Source organism: Poromitra crassiceps (genome assembly GCF_964638095.1).
Source record: "Poromitra crassiceps genome assembly, chromosome: 8".
NCBI classification, from domain to species: domain Eukaryota; kingdom Metazoa; phylum Chordata; class Actinopteri; order Beryciformes; family Melamphaidae; genus Poromitra; species Poromitra crassiceps.
In genome coordinates, this window is record NC_139629.1 from 15,691,882 (window position 1) to 15,719,513 (window position 27,632).

General features: G+C 45.0%; 1 protein-coding gene across 1 annotated transcript; it reads right to left on the minus strand.

Annotated features, from left to right (window-relative positions):
* Positions 1-11,290: 11,290 nt before the first annotated feature.
* LOC310780502 (outer dynein arm-docking complex subunit 2-like) lies at positions 11,291-13,300 on the minus strand (the record flags this gene model as incomplete). Its single annotated transcript, XM_083641074.1, has 1 exon — positions 11,291-13,300. The coding sequence occupies one exon, from the start codon at positions 13,298-13,300 to the stop codon at positions 11,291-11,293; it is 2,010 nt and encodes a 669-aa protein (XP_083497200.1).
* Positions 13,301-27,632: the final 14,332 nt, after the last annotated feature.

Genomic DNA, 27,632 nt, shown 5'->3' on the forward strand with positions numbered 1-27,632 from the left:
CTCGCCCTACAGAATCTGCTCGTCTAACCCAAACCCTAACCCTGATTCATAATGTTTAATGTCTGTCATGTCTGATAACATCTGTAGCTTAGCGTTAGCTTGTTAGCTATAATCTAAAGCTGTCGGCCATTTTGCCCATGTTAATCCCACCATGTGCCCGATGTACAGCCAATCAAATGCCTACCCGAGCAGATATTGAAGGCGAGCCATTTCTGCACCTGCATGGAAGCAGCATGGAGCTGCAGAGCCTCTCAAAGCCCCAGAGGAAACGAAACGGAAAAAGGCAACATAAATAAATAAATAAATAAATAAATAAATAAATTAGTAAATAAATAAATAAATAAAACCTTTGCTTTTTTGTTTTCCAATTGCTTTTGCTCCGAGTCAAATATTTTATGGTCACACTTCATCTGCTAGCTGGTTGGCTTGGTTCCAGGCTTAAAACTCTTTATACAAGGATTTTCTGAAACGTCAATGGAAAAATGTGTGACTGCCCGATTTACATCGACCATCTTGGATATCTATGTACGGCAACTTCACTTGGACAAGCAACATTAGAATTAACAAACATGTCCGATTTGCACCGCACAATGTGCAAACAAACGTCGACAGTAATGTTAGTAGGTATTGTTAGCGATCTGTATCTAACATTAGCAGCTAGTGAGCTAATGATAGCCTTGATGTTAACTATGCTTGTTGGTGTGCATCGTGATGATTTGATTGTAGTGAGTGAAAAGTAATGCTCTCTCTCTCTCTCTCTCTCTCTCTCTCTCTCTCTCCACACACACAGACACACATACAGTAGGCTATACACCTTTTTTGATGGTTTTCACTTGACAACATAAACATTCTAAATTACCCAATTTGACTTCCTATTGCAGTGTTTGCTAATACAATAGCTGACAGGACATACGCTAGGTTTCACACTGTTCCCTAACAACACAACACAGAAAAGCATCAGATAAGTCAACTTATAGAGACATTGACAGTTTGTTATTGTCAGTTTGAATCCGTCTGCATTTAGGCACACACACTGCAGCAGAAGGAGGGGGCAGCTGGAGAGTCGACATCTGTGCTTTTATAATTGCTGACACTCCCTCCACACACACACACACACACACACACACACGCGCACGCGCGCGCGCACGCACACACATACACTCACTCTCTTTTGCTCTCTCCCTCCTCAGACCACTCACTCTGCACAGTGTGTGTGTGTGTGTGTGTGTGTGTGTGCACTCGTGCGTGTGTGAGAGAGAGAGAGAGAGAGTACGGATTAACTGCTGACTTGACTTTGTATGCGTGTGTGTGTGTTCCAACAATAGGGGCGTGTTCAACCTCCGTAAAACTTTAATCTCATGTCAATTATAATCTAATTAGTGACTTTAAATCAAAATTGTCAAATATGTGTGTGTGACACTAAGTTGCTGAACACAGAGGGAAATCCGCGCTTCAGCTGACGAAGCTTACAAACCGGTGCCTCTCAGAACAGGGACTGAGTGAGTGATGAAAGATGAGATTTGGAGCACATGGTCAAATTCAGCAATTGATTCAGGTGCAAACAGAAACTGACGTTTGAAATGTCTTCGTCAGAGTCAAACGACACTTGTAGTGTCAAAACGTCAGTCTCTGTTTGCACCTGGATTCAATCCAAATCTCATCTTTCATCACTAAACCCCGTTTACACAGCCTGTGAAAGCCGTGATCGTTGTGGGATTATTACGCCTCGCCTCCTGTGTAAAAGTCACAGGGACGGAATGGCGAGTCTTTTTGTTACGCCTTTCATTCCGCAAATGGAGGTAGTATCAGCCCCGAATCAACGCCTGTTTAAAAGGGTAGACAGGAATCTCAGCTCATTCATTAAAAAATGATAGGAGGACTCAGGGAAAACCACCTCCAGATTGAAGTTCTACTAAGTTAACCAAAGCATATAAACCGTTAATTACGTTTGTCATAATCGTCAATATTCACAACATATTGCGCTGTTTGTGAACATTTCACATGAGAAAACATCAACAACTCACCCCAGCGCAGCTCCGCGGCATGTATTCAGGCTAAATATAGTCCATTTCACTTTCGGAAGCCTTTGCGTTCAACAAAGTTGAGTGGAAGCCGGAGCATGTGAGCGGAGTGGAGCGGTGATAATTAGCGCTCCTCGCTCACGGAGCGGCCCTTTCCACCCGCTCCATCGCTCACGGCCGCTCCGCTCCAGACCGCTCCCCGCTCCGCTCCGCTCACATGCTCTGGTGGAAGCCTCTTGCGCCAGTCATTCATTGTATATGAGCTGCGTTATCTTGTGTGGCTAACGCGTTATCTTGTGTGGCTAACGCGTTAGCTTGTCTGGCTAAAACTTTATATGCCTGTTTGATCTGACACAGCATACATACAACCATATGTTCATTCATACTGCCAAACTGCGCTGGTTTTATATGTAATCTCCCTTCCGCTCCTTTGACAACTAACGTTGGTCCACTCCCATTAACACATGCCTGGTTTGTTTACATCCGTGTGTGTGTGTGTGTGTGTGTGTGTGTGGCATGCAAGCATCAAAGCAGGCATCAGGTGGTGTGTGTGTGTGTGTGTGTGTGTGTGTGTGTGTGTGTGTGTGTGTGTGTGTGTGTGTGTGTGTGTGTGTGTGTGTGTGTGTGTGTGTGTGTGTGTGTGTTGCCAGAGCTCTAGGACAGCAGGTGAGGCCCAGCGAGGGCAGCAGGTTGCTGGCCACGCTGAGAGCAGACGACCCCTGAGCCCTCTGGAGGTCCTGCCAGAGACACCATCTGTGTGTGTGTGTGTGTGTGTGTGGGGGGGGGGGGGGAGGGGGGAGGGGGGGGGGGGGGGGGGGTGGGGAGGGGGGAGGGGGGGGGAGGGGGGGGGGGGGGGGGGGGGGGAGGGAGGGGGTGGGGAGGGTAAAAAGGACAGAAGAGGAGCAGACACTAGGCTCTTTCACACCGGCCTTGAAAGCCGAAAAATGCACGGAAAATAGGATTCGCGCCTCCGATGTGAAAGTCGTGAACGCGCGTTGGTGGATAATTGTTTTACGCCTTTTGTCCCGCCACGGTAGGTAGTCACAGCGCCGGTTTAGCAGGCAACCCGCCTCCACATGAAAGCGTCGTCGCAGCGAGCCGGAAAAGGTGCGAATGGTCAGCTCATTCATAAAAAAATTACAGGGGAAATCACCTCATGTAGCATGAAAGTGCACGAGTGAAAGTAAAAAAAAGTAGCCTATACAATCATGACTGCAGGGACGCCAGGAGGAATGCTCCGTGCGGTTAGGCTTTATGCTCAAACGATGTTGACATTAGTAGGTAAAATTAACGGATATAATAATAAGCTTCAGAGGGCCATAGCTGTCTGTGGCGAGTTGGTCTGAGGATATTCCCTCTCGAAATCAGCTCTGTGCATTCCCTTACAAAAACTACTAACGTTATAGTAGTCTATAGGCTACTATTCCCCCGACGAACGTTATGCAGACTGCAGCTGTTTGATATGCGGGCGTCGTCTTTCAGAACAGCCCCTAATTAGGCTACTTAATGGGAATAATTTGCTTTACAAAAAACTGGAACCAAAAGAAAAGAATTAGCCTTGTAGCCTACCTAATAGGCTACATGATGGTGTGTCTGTGATGCATAAAGTCGATCAGATGAATATTGAAAGCCTTGCTACCATGCATGTGGACAACACTTTCGTGTTTTATCTGATCCTTAACGAGCGCAGCTTTATCAGCTTATCCTTAACAACTGCAGCTGCACCTCAGCGATGTTTGGTTGTTGAATTAATTTGTTCATCATACAGTAGGCTAGGCTACACTAACCTATGAAAATATTAATTTGAGCGAGGAGCTGAGTGGAAATGCCTCCAGCGGCTCGCCTTTCAATCCGGGAGCAGTGGCTGTTGCCTGAAAGGACACCGCAGGACAGGAATGTGGCGGTCCTGCTGGCCTGTGTGTGAAAGCAATTTCTGTGGCGAGGCTGCCAGGTTTTGCGGGCTTTCCGAACTGCAATTTTGCTCGATCTGTGTGTGAAAGAGCCTACTGAGTAGAGCTGGGTATTGGTTCAAATTTCAAGAATCGATTCGATTCCGATTCACAAGGTTGCGAATCGATTTTCGATTCGATTCCGATTCGATCGATTTCAATATGTTTCAAAATGTTTTTTGATCTGTACCCTCAATTGCATGTCCAGTTATGTAACACAGGGGTTCCCAACCAGCCAAGTAGATACACGGGGGGAAAAAGTTGCAGACCTGTTGTCAATTTTAATGGTTTTAGTTACACATATATTTACTCACCAGGTGGTGACAAAGGGTAAATAACAGCCTTTTCATCTGTCAATAAAGACACTTTCACAATTATGCACAGTGATTTGATTTCAGCCTATATAATTTCTAAAAGTAGATATTAATGATCAAACATTTCCATTCATGTAGCCTACAGCATTTTTTTTTGTGTTTCAACTACAAACATAAATAAACGTCAACTTGAAACTATGTTTCAACTACCACACACAGCATAATATTTTAGCCTGTTTATTTAAAAAAAAAAATTTTTTTTTTTTTTTTAAAGCAGCTACGAGCAACTTTTTCGATTGTTATTAAACAGTATAAATTTAATATCAATGCATCACATCTTACCTCTAATAGTCGACGATACCAACGCAGAGTAGTCTCGCTTGAACCCCGAGTGAATCGACCAGTGTTAGTGTGTCTGTAGCCAGGGCAGATCAGGAATTGAAATGAAACGGTTTGCAGCAGCCACTTCGGCCATAACCACAAAATAACTTCCAAAAAACCTGTTAGAATATAACGAGAGATGTTCCCGCGAGTATGCGTGGCGTTCACATTGTTTATGTTATGTTGCTAGGCAGCGCAAACGGCGTAAAAAGGCAGCTGCGTTTCACTTCCGCGTTTCACTTCCGGGTTACCCGGTCCGGTCGCTCTAGAGAGCCCCCTGTTGGCGTGAGTTTAGACAGACTATAGACTTAATAATCACCTAAGGGAGCAATCTCAGATACACACGGCTTTGGTCTCGTCGACTATTAGAGGTAAGATGTGATGCATTGATATTAAATTTATACTGTTTAATAACAATCGAAAAAGTTGCTCGTAGCTGCTTTAAATAAAAAAAAATCGATCTCTGGACATATGAATCGATAATCGAGGATTAAAATAAAAATCGATAAAAAATCGGAGAATCGATTTTTTTGAACCCAGCCCTACTACTGAGTGTGTTTACATGGACATGAGTATCCCGGTTATGACCGGGTTTTTGAAGCTTCCAGTTTTTGTGTTTGCACACGTAAACATCATATTTGAGAAACCTGGATAAGCCTGACTTTTGATATAAAAAACGTATGAAAGACTTAAAGCAGCTACGAGCAACTTTTTCGATTGTTATTAAACAGTATAATTACAATATTGATGCATCACATCTTACCTATAATAGTAGCTGAGACCAAAGCCGTGTGAATCGGAGATTGCTCCCTTAGATGATTATTAAGTCTGTGTCTGTATAAACTCGCGTCACCAGGGGGCTCTCTCTCTCTCTCCTTACCGCCGGACCGGATAAACGCGGAAGTGAAACCCGGAAGTGAAACGCAGCTGCCTGCCTACCCCGTTCGCGCTGCCTAGCAACATAGCATAAACAATGTGAACGCCATGCATACTCTCGCGAACATCTCTCGTTATATTCTAACAGGTTTTTTGGAAGTTATTTTGTGGTTATGGCCGAAGTGGCTGCTGCAAACCGTTTCATTTCACTTCCTGATCTTCCCTGGTCACAGACAGACTAACACTGGTCGATTCACTCGGGGTTCAAGCGAGACTACTCTGCGTTGGTCTCGTCTACTATTAGAGGTAAGATGTGATGCATTGATATTCAATTTAGACTGTTTAATAATCGAAAATCTTGCTCGTAGCTGCTTTAAACTTATTCTCATCTGTACTTTTTACAGCCGAGCCACCAAGTCTGTGTGTGTGTATGTGCATGTGTGTGTCTGTGTGTATGTGTGTGTGTGTGTGTACTGTATGTGCATGTGTGTGTGCATAACTGTAATGGAAACTGACATTTTGACTTCTTTACCTGGCAGTTCAGTCCTACAACTTCATGTCACCTGCTTCTGTGTGATAAGGAGTGATGGAAACGTCAAGTCAGATATATTAAAAACATGCTGTACCTGCTCTACAGTAAGCCTCCTGGGTTCTCCTAAAGTGAATATATATAGAAAATACAGGCTATGACAACATCCATCTTCAACCACTACCGCAGCCTCGCCGAGGTAGCGTTTACAGCAGGGGGCCACAAAGTTCCCTTTCCCAGGCCACAATTACCAGCTCTGACTGGGGGATCCCAAGGCGTTCCCAGGCCACAATTACCAGCTCTGACTGGGAGATCCCAAGGCGTTCCCAGGCCACAATTACCAGCTCTGACTGGGGGATCCCAAGGCGTTCCCAGGCCACAATTACCAGCTCTGACTGGGGGATCCCAAGGCGTTCCCAGGCCACAATTACCAGCTCTGACTGGGGGATCCCAAGGCGTTCCCAGGCCACAATTACCAGCTCTGACTGGGAGATCCAAAGTTGTTCCCACCTCACCAGGTGGCATCCTTAACAGATGCCTGAACCTCCTCAACTGGTTCCTTTCTATGCGAAGGAGCAGCAGCTCTACTCTGAGTCCCCCACCAAGCATCTATCCCTAAGGGAGATGCCAGCCATGCTCCTGAGGAAACCCATCTTGGTCGCTTATATCCGCGATCTGGTCCTTTCGGAGATGACCCATAGGTCATGATGACCAGGTGAGGGTTGGGATGAGGATTGGTAGGCTCTTTGCCTTGAAGAACAGGGTAGTCCAGGGTAGTCTTTAAAGCCCCCCTCAAGTCAGTGTTTCTACCTGTATAATGGTTGGTGTTCTATTTCAAACATTCTCAACGTTCTATGAGTGCCTGCTGTATAGTCGCATGTCATGTGATCCAGTGCTATACACCAAGGAGATACGCGCGGGAGAAATAGCGCAAGTTACAGTACGCCGGAAACAGTTTTTTTTACTCCATTGCTTAGCTGCAAGGAATAGCCGTATTATTGCTGTGATCTCAACAACCGGGCAGTGGATTTGGAAGCTGATGCACCCGTTTCAAAGAGCGTGACTTAATCGTGACGATTAAGGGTGTCGGTTAGTCGAAAGTAAAATTAACCGAAAATCCACATCCCTATTTCAGAGGCAATGTTACATTCTGTGTGCTGTGCGTTTTGTGCACATTTCTGTACTCAACAGTTTGTCCTCGTTCACACTGGCCATGCTCTGTAGTAAGTGATGAATGTCACTATTCTTTCTGAAAGAAGTAATTTAAAGTCCATTTTTATTCCACTGATCCCTCATGTCATTTAGCTACTTAACATGCATCTCATCGAGAGTCCAAATATTCAGAATATTATCACATCCAACCATGTACAAACTCCGTTTAACCTCTCTCTGCCTCTTTCGCTCTCTCTCCATCTCTCTCTCCCCAACACACTGATTAGAATTCAAAGACAGCGTGTGTGTGTGGGCGAGAGAGAGAGAGAGAGAGAGAGAGAGGTGCGCTTAATTCATCACCTGGGAAGGAGCGGTGAATTAATGGTATTCAGGCTGACACTCATTTATCCTGATTTACCTTGAAGAGACCGGGAGAGAGGGTGTGTGTGTGTGTGTGTGTGTGTGTGTGTGTGTGTGTGTGTGTGTGTGTGTGTGTGTGTGTGTGTGTGTGTGTGTGTGTGTGTGTGTGTGTGTGTGTGTGTGTGTGTGTGTGTGTGTGTGTGTGTGTGTGTCTGTGTGTGTGTGTGTGTGTGTGTGTGTGTGTGTGCGTGTGCGTGCGTGCGAGCGAGCGAGTGAGAGAGAGAGACAGACACAGAGGACAGGAGACAGAAAAGGGAGATACAGAGAGAGAGAAGAGAGAGAGGAAAGTCAAAATAATATAAAGCATCTGATCACTGTGTCTCTAGAGATGGGAATTGAACCCTCCACCCTGACACTGGCTAAGTTGTTTTTATGTCACACAGAACAGACAAACCTTTAGTCTGGGTTTTAAACTACAACAATTTGAATGTACGGAGGTTAGAAGTGTCTAAAGGCCTTTTCCCAGAGGACTCGTATAGCCTGGGGACGGACCTCTGGTCATTTGTAATAATAATTGTGGATGTCACAATGATTGTGATCTTAATCCCGTGCGAATCGGCCATGTCCGTAATTTCTCAAGTACAAATTCCCCTGCAATTTACCTCCGATATCTACACACACACACACGCACACGCACACATTTGACACAGCCCTTCACAATAAAAGTCCAACACACACTTCACACATACATAGCCCCTCAGAATGAACATACTCAGCAGCCCCAGTTGCTCGAGTTGCACAGTGGTCCATGAGACCACACACACCCCACTCACACACTCAAGCAATTCTGATGTCATCGTGAGTGATGTCATCAGTCCATGACATCACCCCCCACCCCCCCCCCCCCCACACACACACACACACACACACACACACACACACACACACACACGCTCGCACGCGCTCACACACATCGACACACTTCACGGGTAGGGAAACAGTGGATGGATAAGTGTGATGTCACCCGAGAAAGTAAGAGTGTGTATACAGACACCACTTAACCAATTTTAACTAAGGATTATACAATTGCTTGAGTGACATCACTGATGACATCACAACTGCCTGATGTAGTCACCTGTCACACCTGTAGGTCAGCAGTTGACCTGGGCGAATCCATCTTGTGCGATGTCACTGGGTGGTATTGCCGAACAACTGGAAGTGATGTTACACGATTGCTCCACTGTGATGTCATCAGGCAGTGTGATGTCCTGTTGTAGCAGGCAGCGGTGTTGTTAATGTGGAGGGCTCTTGGTGACGTTCAAAGCCCCGATGATGTCATAGACAATGCCTTCCTGTGACAGTACAGTACAGTACTAGTGACCAGGTAAAACAGACAGAGGAAGTCATAACACAAAGACATAGACATTGTGACACCATCAGTGATGTCATGAACCCTTACCTGCAGAGGCTATAAGTAGGACCATGCTTTACCATTCACTTGAAACCACATTACCCAATTGTAGAATTCATGGCTGGACAAGGACTTGAGAAAGTGGACGTTGGTGCTTTAAGTGCTGACCAGCAAGAAAAACTGCGACAGTTCAAGATTAAAACAAGAATCGACAACGAGAAGTATTTGAGGTCACATCCGGAAATGGAGATATTGATGAGCAACTTTCTAAGTGATGTGATTCTTAAAAGGCCTGCTGACATTCGCAAATTTGCTGCAGATCACTTCACCAATCCAAACCTTCATCTGGTTATTGGCTCCAAAATGCAGGGAAACAGCGACATGGAATCAAACAGTTAACACTTAAGCCCAATTTATGCTTTGTCTGCCGACACTTTTGAAACGGTCGCCGACAGAAATGAGGACTTGAGTCGACACTTTCAAGTGTCGGCGAGCAGTGTCTGCTACCTGGTGAAATGTCTAGTGTCGCTGACTACGTCACGATGTGTCGCGCAAGTCTGATTGGCTATATAGACAGCACGCGCTTGATTTCCTTGTTTTGGTTTTCACTCATTGAAATGAATGAACGTGTCTCCGCTATGTTATCAGCCTGTCCTTGATGTATGACTTCGTGAAAATCACAAAGAACATCCCAGAGCGAGAGGAGGTGAGTTGTGTGGTTGTGTGTCGTTTATATGCGGCTGCAGTCGAGTACGTTACATCTTGCCTCTGACGTGGTTTCACTGTGCATTCCATTCCCTCTCTTGCCGTGGCAGTCTGCAGCACGGGTGTCACGTGACCGTTGAACAAGGCAAACATTCACTGAAGTATAAATGCAACACCATGTGCGACACTTTCTTTTTCGTCTGCGACCATGTGCTGAGAGACACTTTCTAATAAGTATAAATTAAGCTTTACGCTGTATGGAGCATTACAGACAGCAGCTCTGACATTGCAATATATTTTGTTTCTGCAATATATATTGAGATATGAAGAAATACAGGAATTTTCACTGAAGGACTTGAATAGCTCATCAAGCCTTACCCCTTTAAGAAGGTAGTGGGTAACCTGTGTGGGTGACATGATAGTAGCAAGTGTTTTTAGCTGCAGTCAGTGATTGGCACGATGCTAGTGTGCTAAGTGCTGAGTATCAACCAGCAAAAAAGTTACACCATGACGTGTTTGTAAATTTGCTTTATTACTTGACATTGCACGTCCTGCGATGTGACTATTGCGCAAGCGTACATTGCGATGATGATGCTGAAACAATATATTGTGCAGCCCTAATGGCTACAGAACTTGTGCGTGTGTGTTGGGTTAGACAGGTGATTTGTGCTGTGTGAATTAGATGTTGGATTAGATGTTATGCAGAACATAATTTATTATAGTGTGAGTGGCCTTATTGTTATTATTGATATTGCCTTGGTGATGTGTGTGCAAAGCATGTATAGCCTATAATTGATTACTTGCATCAATGAAATTTTGTAGCCTATATGCGTCTTGTGTAATACTTGCCTAGCAGCACACTGCCTCGAGCACTATATTAGGGCCCCGACGTGGTAGGCTATTTCGTACACTGAGACCCCTCCATCTCTGGGACACCTCCGACCATCTCCCACCTCCCTTATAACCTAATTATTTCATTTCAAAATCCACCAAAACTGTGGACTTCAAAACTGTGGACAAACGTTACTATTTCACAATTTTCTGAGACTGGGCTGTGTGTGGTGGTTATTCACACGACTGCTAGAGGTCGCTTAACTTTAAAACGTGATTTTTGGTCGTATTAAGCTGTTTGTACAAACAACGTATGTGGACGTTTCCATTTGGAGGACCGCCTGGTTATTATAGTCTGCAGCTTGATTTTGTGTGTGTGACCAAACTTATGCCAGACCCCTGAACAGTGTTTTGGCAAATCTTTTAGGTGATCGGAGCAAGTTGTGGCAACCCCAGATGGAGACAGACATACATATTCATTATTCATCCCTAGCATGAAACTTGGTAGAATAGCAGGTGTCATGGGCCAACTTGGAACTATCCAATCACGAAACGGGGCCTAACTTCCAAACAGATTCACGTACCAGGAAACTGTATTTCTAGTTTCCTTGTACGTGAATCTGTTTGGAAGTTAGGCCCCGTTTCGTCATTGGATAGTTCTAAGTTGGCCCATGACACCTGCTATTCTACCAATCATGGGCCACTAGCCAAAAGGCAGCGTGGAAATATCCATTGCCAATCACAAAAAGGTGCTTAACTACTCATGTAGCACGGTATCGGGCCTTGTCGTTGGCGAGGGCTAGTAGTCGGATGTAGCGCACACAGCCGGAGGCAGCATCCTGCAGGATCTCATCATCGGAACCCATCATTCCTATCAGGGGCTTGACCACTCCCTTCTTGTGCATGGTGATACAATTGTTGGGGTCCTTGGATAGCTGGAGCAAGGCCAATGCTGTGGCCTGGTGGACTGAGCTGTCTTTGGACTTGAGATAGCGCACCAGGGGTGCGACGGCAGCAGCCTCGCCGAAAGACTCCCTGTTGCGTCCCCACATGCAACAGCGGCCGACGGCCTCAGCCAGGTGCCGACGGAACCTGTCGTCGGTTGTGTTGGTCATCTTGGCCAGCATCGGGACAACCCCGAGATCCGTGATGATTGCAAGATTCTCCTCATCTTTGGCTATTTTGGCGATGGTGTCGCAAACGCTCACCAGTACCTCTTTGTTTGTTGACTTCAGCAAATTAACAATCAGCTCCAATCCACCGAGGAAGCAGCGCCCCATTTCCCCTGGATCCTTCGCATTTTCAATGCATGCAGAAAGGGCCCATGCTGCACTGGATTGAACATCTGCATCAGGGTTTTTCAACAAGGACCAGAGCAGGCGCACGCCATCAGCCTTGTCAATGATCGCCATGCTGTCTTTCTCTTTTGCACAGGCGCCCAGTGCCTTGGCCACGTTCGCAAGCAGTGCGTCGTTGGTTCGAATGAGCAGGTCGACCAGCGGCTGGAGGCCTCCAGACTTGCGGATGGTGGCCCTGTTGGCGGCTATCTGGGCGCACTCGCCCAAGGCCCCTGCCACATTGACTAGCACTTCCTCAGGCTGCTTAGTCAGCAGCTCAACCAAGGTATCCAAGGCTTCGAACTCCTGAAACTTAGCGACATTCTCCATGCTGATGGAACACTTCCAGATTGCCCCGGTGGTGGCGGCCAGGAGCTGCTTGTTGTCCGCCTTGCTCAGCATGGAGACCAGGGGCTGCAGACCCTTGTAATGACGCACCAGGTCACGGGTGTGCTTGTCCTCTGCACACTTGAAGATTGCACTCGCACAATGCATTTGAAGCTCATCGCTGTGACTACTAAGGTTTCGGACCAAGTCCTTGATCATGCCCTGAATGGCGACCTTGTAGCTTCCCTCTGAGGCACACTCCTGCAGAGTGCCCACCACCGGTATAAGCATGTTCTCGTGGGGGGATTTGAGCAGGCGTCCCAGCACAGGGATGCCCCTCGCCTTGCGGATGGCCTCCTTGTTCTTGGTGCTCTTGCTGCAGCTGAACAGGGCCAGAGCGCTGCAGCGGGCGACCTCCACCTCCTCGTGCTCTGCAGTCAGCGTAGCCGTATCCGGAATGCTGTCCAGCAGCTGTACCAGTCTCTTGATACCTCCGTGCTTCCTGACGGTCCTCCTTGCTCTGCGGAACATGGACACGTTGGCGATGGTCTCGGCAGCCAGGGCATTAAGGGTCTTGGTCTCGGCAGCCAGGGCATTAAGGTTCTTGGTCTCGGTCTTGAGGTCCTTTCCCGGGTCCAGATTCTTCACCATGGTCTGCAGGCCGCCCATGTCAGCGATGGCCCGACAGATCTGAGAGTTGTGACTTATCTCCCTCAGGATCCTCAGAGACCCAATTTTGCATTTGATTTCTTCTGTATCCAGCAAGTTAATGAGGACTTGAAGGCCACGTACATCCCGGATGGCCATTTGGCACGTCTCCTGTGTTAAATTTAAGTCCCTCATCATGGCACACAGAGTAATCACCGTGGCTGTTTGATCAGCTTCCTTGATGTGCTTCACCAGATTCTGGATGTGCCTGTACTCAGAGGTCATGTTCATGCTGCTCTGTGGACGGCACTCTGGCAGCTTCTCGTCCCCGTCGCTCTCAGACGAGCTCTCGCTGAAATCCTCGACCGGCACAGCTTTCTTCTTGCTGCCCAACCTCAGCATCTTCTGCACCTCACCAGACATAGGTCGTTGGTATTTGTTCCCTGCTTTCAGCGGCATCTTTGACTTGTCATGGACCACCAAATCTCTCACCACTTATATAGCCTCAGCTCAGGGAAGGACATGGTGCTTATGACATCATTGATGATTTCCATGACATCATTAGCATATACGTTCTATGACATCATCAGTGATGTCACAAAGCACTGATGATGTTATAGACTTTATATGCTAATGTATGTGCTTGTATGTGCAATGTATGTTGCGGCGCAACACACATTGCCAACTGAGTTGTTTGAGTTGCTTGAGTTGCCCAGTTGTCCATGACACCAGACACACACCACTCAGGATGAGCATCATGCTAGTTCAGCCAGCACCCTGATGACATCACTCTCTGATAACATCACAATTGCTCGAGTGATGATGTCACAATTACTCGAGTGACATTGTTGATCAATGTGTGTGTGTGTGTGTGTGTGGTGTCATGGACAACTGAGCAAATCAAGTACCTCGGGCAACTCGAGTGCACTAGTCACAATAAAAAGTCTAACAGACACTTTACACATCCCTTCACAATAAAAGTCCAACACATTTCACTGAATGCCCGTCATGATGTTTTATTCTGTAGACATTTATTGTGAACTGTGAAGGGCTGTGTGAAGTGTCTGTTGGACTTTTATTGTTAAGGGCTGTGTGAAGTGTGTGTGTGTGTTGGATGTTTATTCTGAAGTGCTGTGTGGTTTGTTTTGGACTTTTATTCTGAAGGGCTGCATGAAGTGTGTCGGATGATGTGTGTGTGTGTGTGTGTGTGGGGGGGGGGTGATGTCATGGACTGATGACATCGCTCCCTGATGACATCACTGATGACATCACTTACCGATGACATCACAATTGCTTGAGTGACATCACTCACCGATGACATTGCTCGAGTTGTAATGTTGGCTGTGTGTGTCAGGGATTCTGTTAGCCAGCAATTGCTGGCTTTTGGCCGGTATCACGTGCAGTGAGCGGGCAGATTGAAATGTCAACGGCCACAGTGGGCGGTTGGAAATAAGCCAAATAAATAAATAAATTCATTAACAGCATATTAAATATCCTAATCTTGTGTGACCTAAATGCAGTCATTAATAGCATATTATAGGCTCTCCTATTGCGTGACCTATAAGATAGGCTATGTTGCCAGGCCCACCGCAGAGTCAAGGAGATTAGACTACCGCTTCACAAACGATTCATTAGAATTGCAACAGCGCTAATAATACAAAGGCCAAGTAATCCGCAGTTCCGCACAGCTTAGTGGTAGCTAAAGCACAATTGGCTCTCCCGTATAGGCTACCAAACGTGATTCTGGAATGAAATGCAATCGGGCAACAAGCGTGAGCGATTGATTGATTCGCCCGACGTAGGCTGTCAATTTAGCGGAGGTAAAAAGCGCTCCTATGAGGAGATGAATTGAAATGCTTACCACAAATAAAGCCAAATGGAAGCTGAGAGCGAGTGGAGAGCTGATGGAGGTGCCAGGTGTGGAGTGGGAGAGATGAAGGTGCCTAGGCCTACATTATGGAGGAATCACCCGTTCAGCACTTTGGTAAACAAACGGCGTCACTGGGGGCAAACGGCAATGGGACCCTATGGAGCTGGCCTTGAGTGTCTCACTCTAGCCCCGGCTGTGCACATTCAGTTTGGCATTTGGCACAACTCATACTAGTTAACTGCTGCGGTTCCGTTGTCGTGACGTCACGCTGATTCCTCGTATAGTGGAGAATCAAGTCGTGCGCTATCTGCACTGACACTGTCGCAGTTATTACTTTTAGCTGCATTGTTTTTTCATCAAGGCAATGTCCAGGCGAGATATTGGCTCATAATAAGTGTCCGCAAATGCGGAAAAAATGTTTATTTAGGAAATGATTATTTTATAACGCTTATTTTTCTAATAGTGGCCGGTAGATATTCTATATGGCTGGAATTCTGGAACGTTACCGGCCGCATTGGCCGTCTGAAAAAATGCCTAGCGGAATCCCTTCACTATCTGTGTGTGTGCGACTGTGCGTGTGCGCGCGTGCGTGTCTGTCCATTTTCAACCAGTAGCCTTATATTGTTATTTAGCCTTTCGGAAAATGAGTGGTCGGAAAAAGTTTGGGAACCCCTGTTAAACACGGTGTTAAAATAGCCAGCTGTCCCTTGTGAAGGGCAGTTCATCCTAATGTTATATTTGTGCAGATGTCGATGGTAATTCATGTTTCGATGCTAATGCTAATGTACGACATGAAAGTCAGGATGTCTCCTTGTATGACAAGGACTGAACACACATACATCAACACCACACACACACACACACACACACACACACACACACACACACACACACACACACACACACACACATCTGTGGTGCAATTTAACATATTCATCAGACTATATTTGACAAGGGAGAACGTCCTCGAATGTAAATTGATTCAGAAGAGAGAGAGAGACCAATACGGTTGCATGGGGATAAATTGGCCAAGTATAATTGGGGAGAAAATAGGGAAAAATCTGAAAAATAATATAAAAAAAGAAGAGAGAGACGAGTGGGGAGAGAGTGAGAGAGAGAGAGAGAGAGAGAGAGAGAACAAAATCGAGCAATAAAGGGAGAAAAGAGGTGAGGTTTCATTTTCTGAACTGTGGGACATTTGTATCTACTAGGCATCTCACATGCTATGCGTACTTGATTCCTAGCCTCGCCCTGCAGCTCGCCGAGCTGGCCCTGCCTCGCAATGAATGTAAACAAGGGAGAGAGAGAGAGGGAAAGAGAGTAAGATAAAAGGGAGAGGGAAAGAGAGAAAGGGAGGGAAAGAGAGAAAGGGAGGTAGAGAGAGAGAGAGAGAGAAGGTCCCATTCAAACACACACACACACACACACACACACACACACACACACACACACACACACACACACACACACACACACACACACACACACACACACACACGTCGGCTCAGTGGTTAGCACTGTCGTCTCACAGCATGAAGGTCGTGGGTTCGAATCTCCACCAGGTCCTTTCTGTATGGAGTTTGCGTGTTTTCGTGGGTTTCCTCCCACAGTCCAATGCTATGTTCCAGTGGCGCTGATCAGTGGCCAGCAGATCAGACTGTGGTTGTACTGGTCAGCTTCCAGGTATGAGTGAGTGAGTGAGTGAGTGAGTGAGTGAGTGTGAGTGAGTGTGTGTGTGCGTGTTTGTGTGTGTGAGAGAGTGAACAGGCCACTCTTGAAAAAGAGATCATTGCTCTCAGTGAGACTCGCCCTGTATGAATAAATGTTAAATAAAAAATAAAATTAATGTTTGTGTAGTATCACAATGTAATGTAATCTAGTAAAATGTGTAGTGTGTATGATGTGTGTAACCTATGCTGTGTGTAGATAATGATTATGGCAAATGGCTTGCATTTATATAGCGCTTTTATCCAAAGCGCTTTACAATCAGTCGGTACATTAACCCATTCATACACCGATGGCAGCTAGCTACCACGCAGGGTGCTGCTGACACACCAGGGGGAGCAATTTGGGGTTCAGTATCTTGTCCAAGGACACTTCTACATGCAGAATGGAGGAGCCGGGGATCGAACTACCGACCTCTTTTATCGAAAGCGATTAGTGGATCAGCACTACCTCCTGAGCTACAAAGATATATGACTGTGATGATGCTATGAAAAGCCCTTTTGAGACATTCAGTGTTTGTGTAGTATCCTAATGTAATCTACTCAAATGTTATCTACGTACAGTATATCATGTGTGTAACCTATGTTGTGTATGATGTAGTATGCCTGTGATGATGCTACGTAAACCCATTTCAGACATGCGCGTGTGATGAGGGGCTATAAACATAACTGAACTGAACACACACACGATATGACAGGAACTAGGACCTCCACGCACACACACACACACCTTATGTCTCTATCTGTATGCGTGCATGTGTGTGGTGTCTTGTTGCGGCTTGTTGGCACCACTCTGACCAAACGCTGGCCAGCAGGGCCAGACGGTGCTCGGCTAACGGCTAACGATAGACGGTCGGCGTGGAGGCAGAGTTTCTCGACCGCCCGCCAGCCATATGCTGCCAGCACGGTCTGAGCGCACTCATTAGGCCGTGCCAAAACCAACGCTCCCAAGTTCAAGAGACGGTCGATAGCATGTGGAGAGACTCTTAACGAGCGGAGAGACTTATTTTTTCTGACCCCCCCCCCCCCCATTTCCCGCCCAATTGTACTTGGCCAATTTCCCCCCTGCTGCCCCGGCTGCTGCTCCACCCTCTGCCAATCTGGGGAGAGCCGTAGACTAGCACCATGCTTCCTCTGACACATGCGCAGCTGCCAGCCGCTTCTTTTCACCTGACTGCGGGGAGCTTCACCGGCAGGATGGAGCACGTGGGAGGATCACGCTATTCCCACCGGTTCCCTTCCGCCTCGAGGTGCTAGTGCAGCGACCAGGACACATAGCGTCAATCCAGCTTCCCACCCGCAGACACATCTAATCATGTCTGTATGGGCACCCGACCAAGCTGGAGGTAACACGGGGGCGCGAACCTGCGATACTCATGTTGGTAGGCAGGGAATCTACTGCTACACTATCCGGACAAGCGGAGAGACTCTAAGCCTCCATCCAGTCCATTTTTCTACCTGTATAACGGTTGGTGTTCTAATTCAAAGTTCTAAAAACTGCTGTAAAGTCGCACGTCATGCGCCAAAGAACATTGATAAGAACCGAAGGCTAATAGGTTGTTCCACCGCAACATCATGGCTGTAGCGCTGTTGTCAAAAAAGCACAAAAGCTTTGCCTCTGGCCATCTATACTCTTTGTCTGCACTGCAGCGGAAACAGTATTCCCTCTGTAACGTTAGCTTAGCTGCAAGCTGCATTATTGCTTTATTATCAACAACCGGCCAACGGATTTTAAAACTGATGCTCATGTTGGAAAGAGCGTGACTCAAAATGGTTAACAAGCAAATGTTTTGGTCACTCAGTGGCATTTTGAGCCCGGCAAAGTGCTTACAGCAGCAGGCAGCGGGCTTAGCTAATGTAGCTAACTAGCTAGTTAACATACTAGCTCGTCCTCAGTCCGAATCGAATTGACATGATGTATCACTATAGCGTTTTATTGAGTCGTACACCATGATTCCATTTGAAGAACAGCTTATCTTATTTTATTAAGTTATTTGTCAAAATGTGGCGAACAGTGTGGCTAATCATCATAGTCTAGTCATCATATAGGACTACAACACATTCAAAATGGCAAGATACGTTGGAGGGGGCTTTGACACTTAATGGAGGAAGAGATCAGAGGCCATATCCAAATATGGATCCAAATTCTGAGAGTCCTCTCAGAGAGCTTGTATCTTAGCCTAAATCACCTAACAAGGGCTCCTCGCTTAGGAGTGATTTAGGAAAGTTCCCAGCCAGGAATGGACAAGAACATTGATCTTAGGGCACTTAAGAAGGACAAGGTAGGCCAGTAGGTTGACTCACGCCACTTTGGAAATTGCAAAAGTACCAAATCAGTCATTTTATGACTATGATTTATAGGCTACTGGCATCCAAAGCTGAACAAAGAATGCCAGCTGAGAATGTACCGCGAGCATTTTCACTTGAATGGAGCGCATGTTACGCCAAACTCCAATCAAAAATCTGTCAGTTTAGTGTTGCCTAATTGTCGGCAACGATACATGCCAACAATAAAGTGTCAATTACGAATCGTTAGGAGAGACTGTTCAATTCTGCATTCTACAACATAATAAGCAGCACCTATTTCCATAAAATATCCACCATTAGCCTCCTGGACCACCTGTCATTAGCCTCCTGGACCACCTGTCATTCACTGCCTGGTGCGCGAGGTGTAGACAGACAGGTCTGTGGTCTGGGATTTCCCCCCTGCCTGCCTGCGTTGGGTCTGTGTGGCGGTGGTTGTTCAGAATCAGAATCAGAATCAGAATCACTTTTATTGCCACAGTATGCAAGTTACATACGAGGAATTTGTCTTAGTCTCTGTATGCAGCGTAGCGGTTACATCAATATACAGGGATAAGAAGTAGGAAGATAACTAACGGCAATCGCAAGGTTGCAAGTGCAACCAAATGGTGTCAATATATACAATATGTACATGAGTGGTGAAGTGTTCTGTGGATGATAAATATGAATTTACGTTGGATTTACATGAGATTTACAGACTGAGTTAAATATACGTTAAATAGGCAGTGGATTTACATGAATTTACAGTCAGAGTTAGATAAGAGTTTACATTGAATGTACATGAAATTTACAGGCTAAGTTAAATAGGCATTAATGTGCAGGGAATTTACATAAATTTACCAGTCCCAGTTAGACAGGCATTAAATTAGATACAGTATGAGTTCCAGTTTTATGGGGGGGGAGTTCAGTTGTTGCTCATACAGTGAGGCAGTAATGGAGGTTTGTGCATCATGCAGCTCACTCCCATAGTCATTTATTTGATCTTCACATGGCATCTCTCTCTCTCTCATCCTCTCCAAAAATACCAATAGTGTTGGCATTTTTCCACGTAACTTTTGATAGCGTTGTCTGACCATATTTATATAAAAAACGTGGCTCATTTTCCCTTTTTCATTTGACAATAGCCTGGCAAAACTTCCTGTAATTGGTCCTAAAGTCCAAACTATCCCCCAAAAAAATTCACACGGCAAGCTAACCGCACCATTTTGCCGTTTGATCCAGACCGAGACCACCTATTTTCCTTGGATCAAGAGCGGACCAAACAGTTTAATTTGGCCCAGACCGACTGTGGTCCGGGGGAGGCTTTGTCACTTTGGTTCAGATCAAACTGAAAAGTCCTAAAGTCCGGACCAAACGAGGCTGGTGTGAAAGCCCCCTTAGTGAGAAGGTGTGGTTGACTCTGTTGCTACTGTGATGCTCTCTGTGGATGCTAGGTTGCCTCTTTTTGTCATCCAGAACTTGCTAGCTTCTAGTGAGTTACATAAAACTGCAGCTAGCAGTAGCTAGCTAGCAGCTAGCGGGTGTAGTTAGGTCGAAAATAGAAAATATTTCCTAGATGAAACTGCTCACAACAAGCTCTATGGATTATCTTGAGTAAGCGGGGGGCATGTTTTCTGAAAAGAGAGATTGCTGTTGAGTTTTTCAAATGCAATTTTTGGTGCTTTGAGCACCGCTTCTAACCCATGGCTGTGAAGCTCTCCAACAAACCCCCTGCCCCCCCATTGACTCTCTGTGTGTGTCTGCCACACATCCACAGGGGAGCCCACCAACGAAAGCCCCCCACTGATATGAGTCTCTATCTATCACACACACACACACACGCACGCACGCACACACACACACACACACACACACACACACACACACACACACACACACACACACACACACACACACACACACACATTTGCACAACACTATGCTACTCTGTCAATACCTGTGCAATACAAGCTCATTACTAGGGCTGGGTATTGGCAAGGACCTCACGATACGATACGTATCACGATACATGGGTCACGATACGATTGTATCTCGATACATTGCGAAACAATACATATTGTGATATATTGCAATACTGTACATCATTTACTGAAATTGTAAAATAGAGCTAAAATACAACATGTAATCAGGCTGACACAGCAGCTCACAAAAAAACCCACATGACATCAACAACAACACTCCAACAATAAATGTGTAGGATATATATTTTTACACTGCAAATTAGCTTCTTTTCTTCTTATTCTTCTTCCACTTTTTTATATACATAATCACATTATTTTACATTATTTTATTTTATCCAGGACTAAGGTCAGAAAACATAACGAGGGATCAGCGTGATGCCACAACAACAACAAATCACCGCAAAACACCCGGAACCGCAGCAGTTAACTAGTATGAGTTGTGCCAAACAAACGTTCATATCTCAAAAACTATCCATGACATCGCTTATATTTTGACATCCTGAGTGAGAGCAGAAGTAGCTCAAGAGTTTGCTGTATAATATACCGTAAATTCCGGACTATAAGCCGCGGCTTTTTTCCCGTTTTTTGTCCTTTTTTGGCCCCTGCGGTTTATATAACGGTGCGGCTTATCTATGGATTTTTTCAGCAAACGGCCACTCGGGAACCTCCAAAATCTATGGATGTTGGTATGAGGCAGAACGAGAGCAAGACCCTGATTGGATGATGTTGCAAAAAATGTGCCTCGCGACCTGATTGGAGCACTGTGCCACTACTCTCTCTCAGCCACTACGGTAAAACACCCTCCCTCCTCCCTCGCTCCGGGGGGAATATGGCAGCGATTGAGCCTGAAAGACAGTCTGAATGAAATTGAATGTAACATTCCCAATTCTATGTATTACATTCTAAAAAACTAACAGCAACATTTTGGAAGGCTAAGCCACACAACTAGCTCGTTGTAATCTAACATCATGCTTCAAAAGATGGAGAACTGGCTGTGTTACGATGATGGCGGCGAGAAGAAGAAGGAAAGAAGGAAATCGAGCAGCAGCACGTAACCTTGGCATCAGGGTGTTGACACAGAGAGCAGACGGCCGAGGTGCCGTTCAGATCAGACTGAAGGCTCAAGTTTGCCAGTGGATCCTGACAGCGTGGAGGAGTGTCAAAACATTCACGATCACCAACGGGTTCCGAAAGGCTGGACTGCTGCGTGATGAAGAGGAGGACGCCGCCACAGCTGAGGGCCTTCAGAGGCTGTTCGATTCCGACAGTGACGAAGAGGAGTTCGTTGGTTTTGAGAGCGACAACGAAGGAGAGAGGAGAGTGGCTGATGAAGCCACCCTGAGCCTGTTCGTTTCCGACACTGAAGATGAGGACTTTGGTGGTTTTAGTACGCAGGAAGAAGACGAAGATGAGGATTAATGACTTGACTTTTCTGGTTACAGCCGTGTACTGCACCTTAGCCTAAAAGATGAAGACGAGGATTAATGACTTTTCTGGTAGGCTGATTACCGTATATTTTAAGCAGCCGTGTTACTGCAACTTTAGGCTTACGCGCTTACTGTCGTGTTACAGGCACTTTATTTTGCACTTTAAAAAAAACACATTTAATTTAGCCATTGATATTGCCTCGTCAAGCGCTGTAGGCTTTGTTTTTTGTTATGGTACTACTGTAGGCTATAATGTAGATCAGTGGTTTTCAACCTTTTTCATGCCAAGGACCCCTAAATTTACACAGCACAGTACCTGTTCTGTAGCTACTATTGCACTAAATGGTAACACTTGAATACGTTATGCAAATATGCAACTTGTTTTGTTGAAATGTTAATAAATGGGAGCTTCCCCAAACAGCCATCTCTTTCCGACAATCCCCTCTGTGCACGAACCCTTACATATGGTAATTAAACATCAAAACACCCGCGGCTTATAGTCCGGTGCGGCTTATATAAGAAAAAAATAGTCAACTTTGAAGGTGCGGCTTATACACCGGTGCGCCTTATAGTCCGGAATTTACGGTATACATGTCGTGTTAAAGTTGTGTGAACTGTCGCAGTTTTTAAATTTTACACCGCACTGCTGGTACAAATAGCAAGATAAACATAACTCCTCATTGAGTCTCTTTGGCTCCATTATGTCAAGGAAATAGATCCAGAAACATTTTGTAGAATATCCCAGCAAACATTTTCACGTAAAACGACTGTCTTCTGCACGTCAAACCAATATACGAGTCAGCGTCTAATTATATTATATTATATTATATTATATTATATTATATTATATTATATTATATTATATTACGGTATATTATATTATATTATAAAATGGCTCTCTCAAATCAAGCAATCTGATTGGTTCACAGCCATTGTATAATTCCAGTAACCGAGTTCAATAACCCATGGCCATGGGTTATTGGTTGCCATGGCAACTCTCTTACTAAGAAAGTAATAATAAGGCTTACCTCAAATGACAACGTAGAAAAAAAAAATGGCGGAGACAGCTGTCAGATCCTTGTGAATCGATCTTCGCTTATAACTTTACTAATACTTCACAGAAAATGATGTTTTGTACAAGAATAGATGCGGGCTAATGTCTTCTTTGCAAAAGAAATGCTGTTAACTCCGCATTTAACCCCGCATTTAACCCCGTAACGTTAGTTGGTGTCGGGCAAGCCCTGAGAATGCAACGCTGCGCTCGAGCTGCCTGGGTTTCCAGAAAGCTCTCAGCCAAGCGCCAGGATTGGCCAATGTCAACTTCAGTCTCCAGAACGATCCAATCAAATCACCCGCAGGTCTATCTTCTTGCTAGAGGTCCCGCCTTACAGTAGTGTTTCAACTGACTCTCAGAATACCATGCCAGTCGGACTTATAGTGTTATTATTATTATATTATTATACTTGGAACTCTTTTATAAAAGCAATATAGCACTTGAGCAGCGTGTGTTGTGGAATATATCCCCCTGCTCAGTTGTTATCCCACTCGGCCTGCGGCCTCGTGGGATAACAACTGATCAGGGGGATATATTCACCACAACACACTTGCTCTCGTGATATATTGCTTAATTATAAAACGGCTCTCTCAAATCAAGCAATCTGATTGGTTCACAGCCATTGTATAAATCCAATAACCCACTCCAAACTAGGGATGTTCATTTTGAAAAATTTCCAAAATCGATAATCGGTGAGAATTAACGATCAATTATCGATTATCGATTTTATTAATACTTAGAAAATTTTCAATATTTTCAATTTTTTTTTTTTTTTTTTTTTTTTTTTTTTTTTTTTTACAAAATGAATGCCTATGGCAGAAAATACGAAAGACAACGTGTTCTCCTCAATGAACTCTTTATTTCAATGTGTCTCCTCTCCAACACTGCTGTCCCCGGCGCATGCCGGTGTGAATTTCCCATGTGTAAAACAGTTTTGTTGGCACAAAGGCCCGTGCCCAGCCAGAAAACTAGAGACTATATGAAGCTCCACCTCACGTTAGTCGGCTGTGCAATGGAGTGGGGCGAGGAGTAACGAATTCCACCCAAACCTAGTCCCAAAAAATTTTTTTTTTTTTTTTTTAATAATTAAAAAATCGATCCAAATGCCACAGGATCGATTCCAATCCTTAACGATCGATTATCGATTTTCGATAATTGATGAACATCCCTACTCCAAACACTGACATGTGCCATGGGTTATTGGGTTATTGGTTGCCATGGCAACTCTCTTACTAAAAGCCTTTGGTTACCTCAAAAAAAACAAATGGCGGAGACAGCTGTCAGATCCTTGTGAATCGATCTTCGCTTATAACTTTACTAATACTTCGCAGAAAATTATGTTTTGTACAAGAATAAATGCGGGCTAATGTCTTCTTTGCAAAAAAAAGGCTGTTAACCCCGCATTTAACCCCGCATTTAACCCCGTAACGTTAGTTGGTGTCGGGCTTTGCAGAAAGCACTCAGCTCCTCAGCAAGCGCTGAGAATGCAGCGCTGCGCTCGAGCTGCCTGTCGGGGTTTCCAGAAAGCTCTCAGCTTCTCAGCAAGCGCCAGGATTGGCCAATGTCAACTTCAGTCTCCAGAACGATCCAATCAAATCACCTGCACGTTCTTGCGGTCCCGCCTTACAGTAGTGTTTCAACTGACTCTATCAGAATACCATGCCAGTCGGACTTATAGTATTATTATTATTATATTATTATACTTGGAAACCGTTTTATAAAAGCAATATAGCACTCGAGCTGCATGATGTTGTGGCATATATCCCGCTGATAAGCTGTTATCCCACTCGGCCTGCGGCCTCGTGGGATAAGAGCTTATCAGCGGGATATATTCGCCACAACACACTTGCTCTCATGCTATATTGCTTAATTATATTATATTATATTATATTATATTATATTATATTACGGTATATTATATGATATTATATGATATTATATGATATTATATGATATTATATGATATTATTTTCATTTCTTTGATTGCACTGCTGTATTGAATTATATGCTTCGGTTAACGTATTTGTGAGCTGGTTACCCTTTTAAACAGATGTTGATTCGGGGCTGATACTGCCTCCAGTGGTGGAACGAAAAGCATAACAAAATGACTCGCCATTCTGTCCTTGTGAATTTTAAGCAAGAGGCGATGCGTAATGACGCCGCAACGATTGCAGCTTTCACAGGCTTTGTAAAAGGGGCTATTCTCTCTCTCTCTCTTCCCTCTCTCTCCCTCTCTCTCTCCCTCTCTCTCCCTCTCTCTCCCTCTCTCTCCCTCTCCTCGGCCTTGCAGTGGAATAAAAGATTACCCACAGACAAGCCATTATTTTTTATTGATGGCAGCCATACATCACTATGGCTGCACCAGAGAGAGAGAGAGAGAGAGAGAGAGAGGGGTGGAGAGAGATAGGGACAGGAAGAGAGACACACAGAGAATGGAGAGAGAGAGAGAGAGAGAAAAGAAGACAGAAGGGTGAAGAGTGGTTTCTCTCTCTGATTTCTCTCTTCTCTCTCTCTCTTTCTACCAAATTGCTTCTTGCTTTGTTGCTCTCTCTCTCCCCCCTCTCCTCTCTCTCTCTCCCTTCCCTCTCTCTCTCCCCTCTCTCTCTGAACCAGCCTGTGTGAAATTAACGACTGGTACACTGACCATGGTTGGTGTGTGTGTGTGTGTGTGTGTGTGTGTGTGTGTGTGTGTGTGTGTGTGCGCGCGCGCCCACCCGTGTGTGTGTGTGTGTGTGTGTGCATGCGCGCATGGGAGATCGGAAAATACATATTTGGTGAAATTCAATATATTCAATATTTATATGCATATAATGGTTTTTTTCCGTTATTTTGCTAATTGAATGAAGAGAGAGAGGGAGAGAGAGACAGACAGAGAGAGAGAGAACGAGAAAGAGAGGATAAACATGGTTAATCTCTTTCTTGATTGAAAGCACTTTTGCATTCAAAGTGGTCACACACACAGATTAATGTGAGATAATTGTGTGTGTGTGTGTGTGTGTGTGTGTGTGTGTGTGTCTGTGTGTGTGGGGGGTGTATGTGTGGCATGAAACCGTACTGCATACGGAGCCTGCCTGTCTCCCTGAAGGGCAGTTTAGAGTACAGCGATTAATGATCGCCCGACGACGAGCAACGCTGAACGTCAATTATTGCTGGATGCTGATTTTGGTTCGTCCTTTCATAAAGAAGACAGTGTGTGTAGTGACAGAGTTCCTCCATTCATAAAGAAGACAGTGTGTAGTGACAGAGTTCCTCCATTCATAAAGAAGACAGTGTATAGTGACAGAGTTCCTCCATTCATAAAGAAGACAATGTGTAGTGAGTGACAGAGTTCATCCATTCATAAAGAAGACAGTATGTAGTGACAGAGTTCCTCCATTCATAAAGAAGACAGTGTGTGTAGTGACATAGTTCCTCTATTCTTAAAGAAGACAGTGTGTGTAGTGACAGAGTTCCTCCATTCATAAAGAAGACAGTATATAGTGACAGAGTTCCTCCATTCATAAAGAAGACAATGTGTAGTGACAGAGTTCCTCCATTCATAAAGAAGACAGTGTGTAGTGACAGAGTTCCTCCATTCATAAAGAAGACAGTGTGTGTAGTGACAGAGTTCCTCCATTCATAAAGAAGACAATGTGTAGTGACAGAGTTCCTCCATTCATAAAGAAGACAATGTGTAGTGACAGAGTTCCTCTATTCATAAAGAAGACAATGTGTAGTGACAGAGTTCCTCCATTCATAAAGAAGACAGTGTGTAGTGACATAGTTCATCCATTCATAAAGAAGACAGTGTGTAGTGACAGAGTTCCTCCATTCATGAAGAAGACAGTGTGTAGTGACAGAGTTCCTCCATTCATAAAGAAGACAGTGTGTAGTGACAGAGTTCCTCCATTCATAAAGAAGACAGTGTGTAGTGACAGAGTTCATCCATTCATAAAGAAGACAGTGTGTAGTGACATAGTTCCTCCATTCATAAAGAAGACGGTGTGTAGTGACAGAGTTCCTCCATTCATAAAGAAGACAGTGTATAGTGACAGAGTTCCTCCATTTATAAAGAAGACAGTGTGTAGTGACAGAGTTCCTCCATTCATAAAGAAGACAGTGTAGTGACAGAGTTCCTCCATTCATAAAGAAGACAATGTGTAGTGACAGAGTTCCTCCATTCATAAAGAAGACAGTGTGTAGTGACAGAGTTCCTCCATTCATAAAGAAGACAGTGTGTGTAGTGACAGAGTTCCTCCATTCATAAAGAAGACAGTGTGTAGTGACAGAGTTCCTCCATTCATAAAGAAGACAGTGTGTAGTGACAGAGTTCCTCCATTCATAAAGAAGACAGTGTGTAGTGACAGAGTTCCTCCATTCATAAAGAAGACAGTGTGTAGTGACAGAGTTCATCCATTCATAAAGAAGACAGTGTGTAGTGACAGAGTTCATCCATTCATAAAGAAGACAGT